This window comes from Terrapene carolina, unplaced genomic scaffold, assembly GCF_002925995.2.
Source record: "Terrapene carolina triunguis isolate 2854851 unplaced genomic scaffold, T_m_triunguis-2.0 Scaffold22786, whole genome shotgun sequence".
Classification (NCBI taxonomy): domain Eukaryota; kingdom Metazoa; phylum Chordata; order Testudines; family Emydidae; genus Terrapene; species Terrapene triunguis.
In genome coordinates this window covers 24,518-35,451 of record NW_020687137.1, presented here as the reverse complement: position 1 = coordinate 35,451, position 10,934 = coordinate 24,518, and the positions used below count along the sequence as shown (strand labels likewise).

General features: G+C 45.5%; 2 protein-coding genes across 2 annotated transcripts; both read right to left on the bottom strand.

Moving 5' to 3' along the window:
• Nucleotides 1-623: 623 nt before the first annotated feature.
• On the bottom strand, nucleotides 624-2,320 carry LOC112125242 (immunoglobulin alpha-2 heavy chain-like; the record flags this gene model as incomplete). Its single annotated transcript, XM_026662107.1, has 3 exons — nucleotides 2,284-2,320; nucleotides 1,719-2,051; nucleotides 624-935 (listed from the first exon to the last, which is right to left on the bottom strand). Coding segments are annotated over exons 1-3 (682 nt in total), but the record flags the coding sequence as incomplete, so codon positions are not given.
• A 3,920-nt stretch (nucleotides 2,321-6,240) lies between these two features.
• Nucleotides 6,241-10,135, bottom strand: LOC112125243. The gene is made up of 6 exons (XM_024223679.1): nucleotides 10,099-10,135; nucleotides 9,495-9,827; nucleotides 8,649-8,960; nucleotides 7,871-7,981; nucleotides 7,423-7,469; nucleotides 6,241-6,336 (listed from the first exon to the last, which is right to left on the bottom strand). The coding sequence occupies exons 1-6, from the start codon at nucleotides 10,133-10,135 to the stop codon at nucleotides 6,241-6,243; spliced, it is 936 nt and encodes a 311-aa protein (XP_024079447.1).
• Between the last annotated feature and the right edge of the window lie 799 nt (nucleotides 10,136-10,934).

The following is a 10,934-nucleotide window of genomic DNA, read 5'->3' as shown; positions in this document are numbered from 1 at the left end:
CACTCGCTGGCAGGGGCTGTGGAGGAAGCAAAAAAACAGACACAAGTAAGTGCCTGACTTGAGCAAAGAGGGTCGTGATGCCACCACATCCAGCTCTTCCCTCCTGATCCCCATTTCACCACAGGCCTTAAGCCCTGAGGCGTGAGGCTACAGGAGTCTTCAGCATCTTTCACCTTCTGTGTTGCCCCCTTTCCCTTAGGTGAATTCTTTCCCCAGTAATCAGAATCTTCTCTGCACCTTCTGCCATCTACAAAATCCTCCCTGTAGGTTTCTCCTCACCTCATCGTCTCTCCATCACTTTGTGTATCTCATTGGAAAACATCTCTCATCTCAGATGCCTCTCAATTCCCCTTTACTCCTGGTATTTATTATTATTTAGCTCTTTACTGTGCTTTATATGTAGAATCTGGGTGAAAGCTACAGCAGAGATCAGAGCTGCATTGTCTTGTGATCCCTTGTGATCCCGTGACTTTTCCCCAAATTCTCTAAAGAAATTTTAACTAAGACATAGAATAATTCCACTTTCTGTGATGGAAAGTTACGTAGAAGCAGCTCTGACTGTGGCTACTTCACCCCTATTTCACATCTGAGTCTCCCTTAACCTCAAATACAATATCACTCACCTGCAGGATACCTGGTACTTTTCTTCACACTGCTGCCAGAAGAGTTGAATTTGACTTCACAGGTGAAATTCTTCCCACTGGTCCAGGTGTCCCTGGGGACACTGATGTGATTTATGAGCGTTAAAGATCCATCCCTTGCTTTCCATGAGCGTGTCAGCCCCTGTTCCTGTAGCTCCCCAGAAACACTCCAGGAAACATGGACTGGGCTGGACACTCCATGGATCACACAGGCCAGATTCGCTGTCCCAGTGACTTGACTGCCACGTGGAAATGGGACCAGAAGCATCACCCAGCTGCTGTTGGTATAACTGTCTGAGCAGAAGGAGGTGTGATACTTCAGTGTGATGATCAGATGAGCTGCAGTCTGATTAAAGATGTTAATCTTTCACTAAGCAAAGGTGGGTGAGGTAATATCTTTTATGGGACCAACTTCTGTTGGTGAGGGAGAGAAGCTTTTGAGCTCCCACAGAGCTCTTCTTCAGGTCTGGGAATTTACTCAGAGTTCTGTGTGAGCTTGAAAGCTTGTCTCTCTCACCAACAGAAGTTGGTCCCATAAAATATATTACCTCACCCCCCTTGTCTCTCTAATATCCTGAGACCAACACGGCTACAACAACACTGTCACTAAGACATTAATTCAAACAAACATCTATTGAAGAAGGAGATAGTAAATCATCACACCACCACTAACTAGGATGTAGCACAATACATATCTGCACTAGCCAGGAGGAAAAGTGTGTGCAATTTTAAATTTTTTATAAACATTTCATTAACTCAACATATAGTTTCATGCAGTCATGGCTCTTAGGTTAGAAATATTCCCCTCCTGGGTGCCCTGAACAGTCACTGAGAAACTTCAATAGTTTATTTTCGGCATTTTCAAGTTTTAACATTTTTACTTATAAAATATATGTGTATTATATCCCTTCTGTACCCATAGTATTTATTGTTTAGCTGATCTGTTTGGCTTAAAGTATGCTTTCCTTTGAACCATTCATCAATAGATATGGTATCTTGTTACATTTTAATGGGAACATGAAATATGCTTTGTCAATCAATTATTAGTCTCCTTAAACAAGTTAAATGGTTCCTTACCTCCAACAATCAGCGTGGATCCATTCCCGAAAATCAGGTAGCTGCTGTATTTATATGCACAGTAGTAAATGCCAGACTCAGTCTTTTGGACATTGCTGATTTCCAGGGTCGAGCTGTGTGTCTCGTGTTTGCAAGCAAATTTACTTACATTTAGATCATCCGAACAGCGTTTAATGCATGTTAGAGTCTCACCTTCTCTTCTCAAATACCAAAACACTTTCAATCCTCCTCCTTCCAAGTTTTCCGTGGAAGAACAGTGCATCTTGGCGGTGTCACTAACTTCCACAAACTGGATCCGCTGAGTCTGGTACAGAAATAACTGCACTCCTAGCACTGGAGAAATAAAATATTGTTAGAGTAGGTTTCCATTAGGTCTCCAACTGCCACAGATGGACTGGATAGCTCAGCCATAGAATTTATTTAATCTGACATCATCTATGCTCTGCAGCCTAAATGCTAAAAAAAACCTGCTATTAAAATCCAGCTAAAGTTTGAAAACATATCATAGATATTCCTGCTGAAGAGGCCGTTTTCTCAGTTCCAAAGCTTAATGCAGAAGTTTTACCTAAGGAAGATAAAACCAGATACTCGGCAAAGATCATTTTCATAAAAAAAGTAGAACAAAATCCTGACACACTGGCCCAAAGGCTGACGCCCAGTGCACTGGTGCAGTGACTGGGTTCAGTGTCTCGGTTATGTCCAGTGAGGAACGCCTCCGAGGAGGATGTGCTGTGGTGATAGACACTAGATGGGTGGGGTAACGAATCTACAGAAGCTGCAGCATTTCTTGTAGAATTTCTCTGCAGTCCAATGGCACAGGGGTGTATATAATGATTGAGAATAAATTTAAACATCCAGAATATGGATGATCTATATAAACCAATCTATATGACTTCGGAGCATAAGTCCCTTTGACTTTCAAAGGAGAATGCTCCTAAATCACTAAGGTCTTCTGAGAATCGCAACGTAAATCTCTCCCCAGCCTTCCATGTTTGGTTTAATGGATCATATTTCGTGTTGGTACACCACAGACATGTAATGATCATTTGGCATCGTGTCTTGGAGGACTTTAATTGTACCTTAAATCCTCACACTGAAAGCTCTGATATTTGACAAATAAGACACTGTGGGATGCAATTTTCAAGAGTACAAGTCCCATTCTCAAAAGTTACTTAGGGCCAGATTGTCAAAAGTATTTCAGTGCCTATAAAGGCAGAGAGGTGCCTAGCGGGATTGTCAAACATGGCTAAGTGGGTTAGTGGCCTCATTCCTACTGAAGTCAATGGAAGTTAAGTGTCTCCTCCTGGATCTATCAATAAACTGGCTAAAAACAAACTGAAAGGGGCTGGTTAGCAATCTGCGTCTCACTGCTCAAAGTAGGGAGAGAGAAGTAAAGTGCATCTATCAGTGACCCTTCTGAAACAATTGACAATAGAGGGCAACATGGGCTAGCGAATAGAGCAATTGGCTCAAAAAAGACCAGATTCCATAGGTTACTTGTCCACGTCTCCTTAGACCGCACCCCATTTTCTGAGACTGCACTGACTGGCTGCAGCTCCCCTGGCAAAGTGGGGATCGATCTGTCACAAACCCCTTCCAGGCAGTTCTCTAATGCTGGGGACCATCTTACTTCTTCCTTCCTTCCCTTTCACGCCCTCCTTCCCATTGTTGGGGAGCAACCTGGGCTAAATCCTGCAGTCCCTGACTGAGGCTATGTTAAGTGGAAGCAGGAGTTTGGCTGATGAAGGACGACTGGACTGGCCAAGGTTCTGCCTGATTTCTAGCCCAAGGGCATAACTCACAATGACACAGCTTCCCCTTTGCACCAATGTAAAGAGGAGTTTAGAGGAGCAGAAATTACACTCACACCCACTTCCAGGCCCCTGGGCGTTATCATGGAGGAAAAGGGCTTAATGCAGATGAGAATCAGGTCTCCAGGCTCGCTGTTAAGGGGCTGAATGTTGTCAGTGGTTGTACAGATAAGACCACAGAAATCATAACACTATTCGAGAACAATGTCTCCCCAGCAAAGTCCCTTCTAAAAGAAAGTGCCTGTTACAAACCACCCAGTAATACTGATTGACAGTGGCACAATGCTTTATTTACTGCTCGAGCGATCCGAACACACTGCTTTACAATGTGCAGTGCTTAAAGGAACTGAACGTAGGCACTGATCCTAAAAGCAGCTGAGCACCCACCACTCCCCTTGACTTTGCTGAGTGTGGTGAGTGTCCCGTGTGTCACAGTCGGTGCATCAGCACCGTGCAGGATTGGGCCCTTACACTGTATACAGAAATATCTTCATGCACGGTGGGGGTGGAGTGGGGCGGCTGTCTGACAGCCCCACAGCAGCACTGCGCAGTGCCTTAGGGCAGGAATTGAAAAGGAGCAATGTAGCCAACTGCAGCTACAGGAGCAATTTTACACTCATGTAATTACCAGGGCTGGGCAGAAAATGGATTTCCCACCCCACACAAATTTTCAAGATATCGAAAACTTTTCCTGTCATGAACTAGGATGAGATAATCAAAATCTCAAAAATTTTTCTGGAACCAAAAATCATTCTGGGTTTGGGTGAAAGGAAGTGTTTTGTTTTAATAATTTTGAAATGTTTCCTTTCAATTTGGACCATATAAAATTTGGACTATGTTAAATTTTCTTTCGGCAATAACTAGCTTAAACTTCTAAGCAAGGCGTCACTTTGAACTGGAGAACCGGATTGGTTCATTTTGAACTGGAGAACCGGATTGGTTCATTTTTCAATTCTGAAACTTTTTGGAAAGTCAAAAAATTCATCAAAGCTCACCCTTTTCCCATGGGGAAAAAAAATCTCCATTTCAACAAATGGGCATTTTCTGACAAACAAATGTTCCTTCTAAAGACCTGACCAGCTCTAGTAATAACCCAAATGGGATGTTGGCCAAGGAACCAGAGCCAGCTGCTCTCGTCTTGCTGAAAGCATCCTCAGTGACTGCAAGTCACCATTCATTCCAGCCCTCAGTTTGAAGTCACAATGGAAATCTGGGCCCTCCTGCAGCCCCGCTGGGTTCAATACTCAGGGTAACCTGAGATCAGATTCAGGCCCTTAGTCATTCATTTTTTATTGGTGCTCAGAGAATCATAGAAATGTCAGACTGTAGGGGAAGTTGACAAGTCATCAAGGTCCTGCCTCAGCACAGGGGTCTGGACAAGTAAAGCTAGACCATGCCTGACAGGTGTTTGTCCAACCTGCCAGTGACGGGGATTCCACAACCTATTCCAGAGCTGAACTCCCCTTGGAGTTAGAAAGTTTTTCCTAACATGTAACCTAAATCTCCCTTGTGGCAGATTAAGCCGATAACTTGTCCTGCCTTTAGTGGAAATGAAGAACAATTGATCACCATCCGCCATGTTTGAAGGTGTGTGTGTAACAAGTCATGTGTTAACACATTCATTGCATCATCCATCAAAAGAAACACAGATGTAAAGTGGGATAGAAAGGACCGGATTCTGCTCTCAGAGACACCGGAGTAAATCTGGAGTAACTCCACTGACTGCAACAGAGCTCCTAGAGGTTTACACTGCTGTAAACCACTGTAAACTGAATCTGGCCCAAAGGATTGAAGAGGGCACCTTTCTTATTACACAATTGATGCATTGAACAGGTAATAAAGGCAACACAAACATCACTAGTGGGGTTGCCGTCTGTTTTTAATGAGTGACAGCTCGAATGACAGCTTGAAAAACAACAAGTTGTGATGCAAACAGGCAGCGCATGCAGGCTCAGGCCCTTGGAGAGCTCCAGTCATTGATAACGTGGTGTTATCGTTAGATGGGGCAGAGGGGCTGGCACATGGGGGCCTGTGGATCTCACCCAGGGGGTAAAGCAGCAGCCTGTGGAGGCTGAACTGGAGTAGCAGCTCCAGCCCTGGCCTGGGGAGAGATTCTCATCCCTCCCAGCTCCTCCTGCATCCATCCTGCCCCTTCACGATCCCATTGCACGCCCATGTTACGTTACTGCAAAGGGAGCACGAGCCTGCTGGGGATCAGGGGAGTTGGGAGCTGTGGCATATACAGGGGCTGCACGTCCCCTCTGCAGGCTTCTGCCATCCGGCCTCACTCTGTGCAGGGAAGCCGCAGCCGTTCAGCTGTGTCCGGGTCCGTATAAAGATGCGGGGATGATGATGATTGTGTTACCATAGCACCCAGGAGCCCCAGTTATGGAGTAGGCCCCATTGTGCTAGGTGCTGCACAAACACAGAACAAAGAGACAGTCCCTGCCCCAAAGAGCTTCCAATCTAATACACAAGTGACGTGTAAAGTCATCTACACCCTGATGCCTTTATATCTCAAAAGGAGATTTCCCACCTGATGAGGCTGGACTCTGTGGGGATCTTCTGACCTTTTTATTCTAAACAGAGAAGTGGAGAAAATAAAAAAGAAAGGAGATGGAGACAGACAGAGCCTTCTTCCAGCTGCTACGTCCGATCAGCAGAGAACCAGCCATCAGTTCCCATGTGTGGATTCCCCTGCACTAGACGGTTCAGAGTTTTACACTTTTCCCTCTGGCCGGTCGCTGCATCGTGCGCCTGTTGCGATTCCACGAATCGAAATCCAGATGAGCGTATAAGATTCCACCCTGTTTGGCGACAGTTAGAAAAATTAGCCACCGCCTTGTAAAATGAAGGAGGTGATCAGAGAGAGCTGGGATGAAGTTCTGACAGAACTGAACATCCAAGCGAGTTTAGCCTGATGAAAAATTCCCTCTCATCTCTGATTCTTCTGCTTGTCCTCTAAATTGTGTGTGTTTTCAAAACCAGCGCTGCATTCTGTCTTTAAGAACTCACCTGCTGATAATATTCTGCCATATATAAATCCCATATAAATGCACACTCTCCTACTGAGCTCAGTGACCTTTGGATCAGGCCCACAGCACCTGTCACTGGAAACAGGGCCGGCTCCAGGCACCAGCTTGGCAAGCAGGTGCTTGGGGCGGCCACTCCGGAGAGGGGCGGCAGGTCCAGCTATTCGGCGGCAATGCGGCGGATGGTCCCTCACTCCTGCTCGGAGCGAAGGACCTTCCGCTGAATTGCTGCCGCAGATCGCGGCTTTTTTTTTTTGGCTGCTTGGGGCGGCCAAAACCCCGGAGCCGGCCCTGACTGGAAAATCTTCATGTGCCTTACAAATATTTCTTACAGCTCTTTATGCCAAAAATGTTCCCAGCTGCAGACAAAACCCCTGTAAAGGGTATCGTCAGTAACAATAGAACATTAAAGTTCTCAGCATTCTTGCGCAGTTAATCTTCTCATCCGGTTTTGACATATGGGGAAACTGAGTCAGAGCATGTAAGTGACTTGCCCACCATCCCACAGTAAATTGGTACCAGAGTTAGCATGAAGGCTCCTTGCTCCCCTTCTGCTACTCCAACAGCTAGACCTGACTTTCACCTTCACTTCAAGATCCATCAGTTTAAGTGTGAAATGTATAAAGTTGGACTGAGGGACTAGAAATGGCTGAGAGACACATTGACTGACACTCTGAGTGCGTGTTCCAGACCTGAAGAGGGGCTCTGTGTAAGCTTGTAAGCGTGTTTTCTCACCAAGAGTACTTGGTCTAATAAAAGATATTACCTCACCCACCTTGTCTCTCTAGAATGGGACCAACACGGCTACAACAAACACTGCAAACATTGATTTAGACCCAGATCGTTTGTAACATGACGTACCTGGTGCTCCTCTGAAGCTGGAGATGCTGAGATCCTGGGCTTGAATCCTGGAACAAACAAAGACAACAGTAAAAGTTCCTCTTCCACGGTCACTCCCCCAGCTGTAGTGCATTGACTAATGGTGCATCCGAGCTGTGGGTGCGCAGGGCCCCACCATGCACAGAAAAGGGAGAGAGGCTCATCAGAAAGGCTAGTGCTCTTTGTGAACTATAGACAAGGTTCCTGGGCCATGGGCAGTAGAAGCCTTTCTACATCGCTCCCTTTGTCACGGAGAACAAAGCCGTTCTCCCGACACAGGAAATTCAAGTTTCAGAAAATAAACATTCTGAGATCAGTGCTGGTAGTTGTGACATTTGGAGCGTGTTCGTGGGTTGGACGGGACAGTTACAAGCAGGGGAGTAGGATTTCTCTCTGCGGGAGAGTGTCTGGGCTGGGCTGTGTTTCTTACCTAGAGTGGAAGGGCAGAGGGTCCAGACGAGGCTCAGAGACACCACCAGCAGCAGCAGAGCAGCACCAGCCACAAGGGGCCCAATGTAATGTGAGCACTCGCTGGCAGGGGCTGTGGAGGAAGCTAAAAAACAGACACAAGTAAGTGGTTGACTCAAGCCAAGAGGGTCGTGATGCCACCACATCCAGCTCTCCCTTCCTGATCCCCACTTCACCACAGGCCTTAACCCCTGAGGACTGAGGCTACAGGAGCCTTCAGCATCTTTCACCTTCTGTGTTGTGCCCCTTTCATTAGGCCAATTTCTCCTGTAACGAGAATATTCTTTGCACCTCCTGCCATCTACAAAATCCTCCCTGTAGATCTCTCTTCACCTCATCACCTCTGAACATCTCAGCAGGAAACAGCTCTCTGCGCTCTCAAGTGCCTCTGTTCCCTTCTCCCTCTGACACTGGCTGTCATTTAACTCTGTAGGGTGCTTTACAGCTAAGGTTGGCATGTCAGTTTCTATTGAAAATCACTGCCTGTGAGCACTGCAAGTCCCCTTTCCTCCTTCCCCAAAGTTCTCTGCAGCTCTGCCTGCTCCTACATATTACCCGACATTTCACAACTTTCTCTAATTGCAAATTGCATTAAAGTAGCTCTGACCATGGACACTTTACCTGTCTAATTACCGTCATAATTATCTTAGCGCCTCGGAGTCCGAGTCATGGACCAGGCCCTCACTGGGCTATCGATCTTACTCCCCTCTACTCCCAGAAGCTAATATAAAATCACTCACCTTCAATATACCTGGCAATTTTCTTAACACTCTTGCCAGAAGAGTTGAATTTAACATCACAGGTGAAAATCTTCCCACTGGTCCAGGTGGCCACGGGGACACTGATGTGATTTATGAACACCAAGGAGCCATCCTTTGCTTTCAGCGAACGCGTCAGCCCCTGTTCCTGCAGATCCCCAGAAATACTCCAGGAAATTTGGACTGGGTTGGAAACTCCATGGACCACGCAAGCCAGATCAGCCGTCCCGGGGGAGAGGAGGCCGTGGGGAGATGGAGCCAGAGGCAGCACCCAACTGCTGGTGGTGTAACTGTCTGTGGAATAAAGCAGAGAGTTCAGTGTGATGCTCAGCTGAGCTGCAGTTTGATTCAGGGGGTTACTCGTACAAGATGAAAATAGCTCAAAGGAAAAATGTGTTGTACAATAGGAAAATATGAAGAAACTGACAAATGAAATGAAATCCAGCCCAAATTAAACACAGAAGAATGGAAACTCTGTACTATCTTAGAAACTGATGCAGTCCTAAGAACATTTCCTAATTTCAAAGTATTGTTTCATTCAAATATGGCTCATAGGTTAAAAATATTCCTAGCACGTGCCCTGAAGACAGAAAATCTTCAAGAGTTCATTTTCACAAATTTCATATTTTTAATTGTGCAAAATACATTTTTTCTGTTCTTTCAGCAGCTAGTGTTTACTTGCTCTATTTTGAATTCAGACAGTCTGTCTTCTAACAATTCAATCTTTGATAAAGAATCACAGCAGTTTTTTACATTTTAACACGCACATGAACTATGTCAGCATTGTCATTCCATTTCTTTCCTAATCATCCAGTTCTGTTTTCTTACCTCCAACAATCAGGGTGGATCCGTTGCCAAAAGTCAAGAAGATGATGTACGAATCGGTACAGTAATACACCCCCGAGTCATTTCGTTGGGCATTGTAGATTGCCAGTGTCAAGTTGTGTCCTTCCGATATGCAAGCAACTTTATTTACATTTTGGTTATCTGAGCAGCTCTTAATTAACATGGGGGCCTCGCCTTCTCGTCTCCTGTACCACTGAGCTGTCACACCCCCTGCTAAAAATTGTTTTGCGGAAGAGCACTGGATCTTCGCTGTTTCATTAATGTTCACAAACAGGAACGGCTGAAATTGGTGCAGATATCCCTGCACTTGTACCACTGTAGGAAGAAAAGAGGTTGTGTTATTAGAGTCAATATTCAGCAGATCATGATCTGCCCTAAATAAACTGGATAGATCGGAATAAAAACAAATGCAATCAGATGATATTAATGCTCTACAGCCAGAGCACTGGAAATTAAACTAAAACTGTGCACAAGTGAATAAAGAGCATCTCAACTGTCCTAAGCTATCATGAAAGCCAATGTCCTACTGAAAAGGCTCCTTTCTCAATTCCAAACCTTAACACGATGTCTAATGCAAAAGCTTTACCCATGAAAGACAAAAGCAGATACTTGGCGAACAGCATGATTGTAATAAACAATATAATGAAAGATGAAATCTAAAAGCACCCGTCTGGTACGCTGCTCAAGTGGAAAAGGTCTAACATCCTGGTGACAAACGCCTCCTGGGGGGATGTGCTGAGCTGATAGATGCTTTGAACAGGGTTGGTTGTTTTTTTTTTTTAAAGAACTCTTTGGGGACAAACTATTTCTTATCGCCTGTTGCTGCATTTGACTCAAACATGGATCTATTGTTATGATTCAGGATAATAAAATAACTACCAGGATATGGCACAATGTAGAATATGCAGGAGATTGTATTAGACATGCCTCTGTGTTGAACTGAGACAGGGTGTACCAGGGCTTCCTGACGAGTCAGGCTATTGCATACGACACTGGTGAAAGGTGCGATTGTGCAGACAGCACTGTACCTGCTGCCTATGGCAAATGATTTTCCCAAGGGATCAGCATCCACAACTGGGGTCAGATTTTTTTAAGAGCCCAGCTCCCATTAGGCACCTAACTAACAACATGATTTTCACGAGGGCTCTGCCACTCCCACTGGAACACTTACAGCTGGATACTCAAGAGATCGGGGCCCAATAGGCACCCAATGCACTGAGCACTTGTGAAAATCTAGCCCTTATGTCAGTTCCTGAGGTTACGTTTACACTGCAAAAAACAAACAAACAACCCCACAGCAGCGAGTCCCATGGGGTCTCAGGTCATGGGGCTTGTGCTATGGGGCTAAGAATAGCAGTGCAGATGTTCCCATTTGGGCTGGAGCCCTGGCCCTGAGACCCTCCCCCATCACTGGGTTTCATA

Excerpts from the sequence above, each read along its gene's own strand:
- LOC112125243 (XM_024223679.1), bottom strand. The coding sequence starts at position 10,135 with ATGCTGTTCGCCAAGTATCTGCTTTTGTCTTTCATGG. Across the intron at positions 7,982-8,648 it reads AATTGCCAGGTATATTGAAG|CCCCTGCCAGCGAGTGCTCA; the intron begins GTGAGTGATTTT and ends CTTCCTCCACAG. Across the intron at positions 6,337-7,422 it reads CAGCTTCAGAGGAGCACCAG|GGTGGAATCTTATACGCTCA; the intron begins GTACGTCATGTT and ends GTCGCCAAACAG.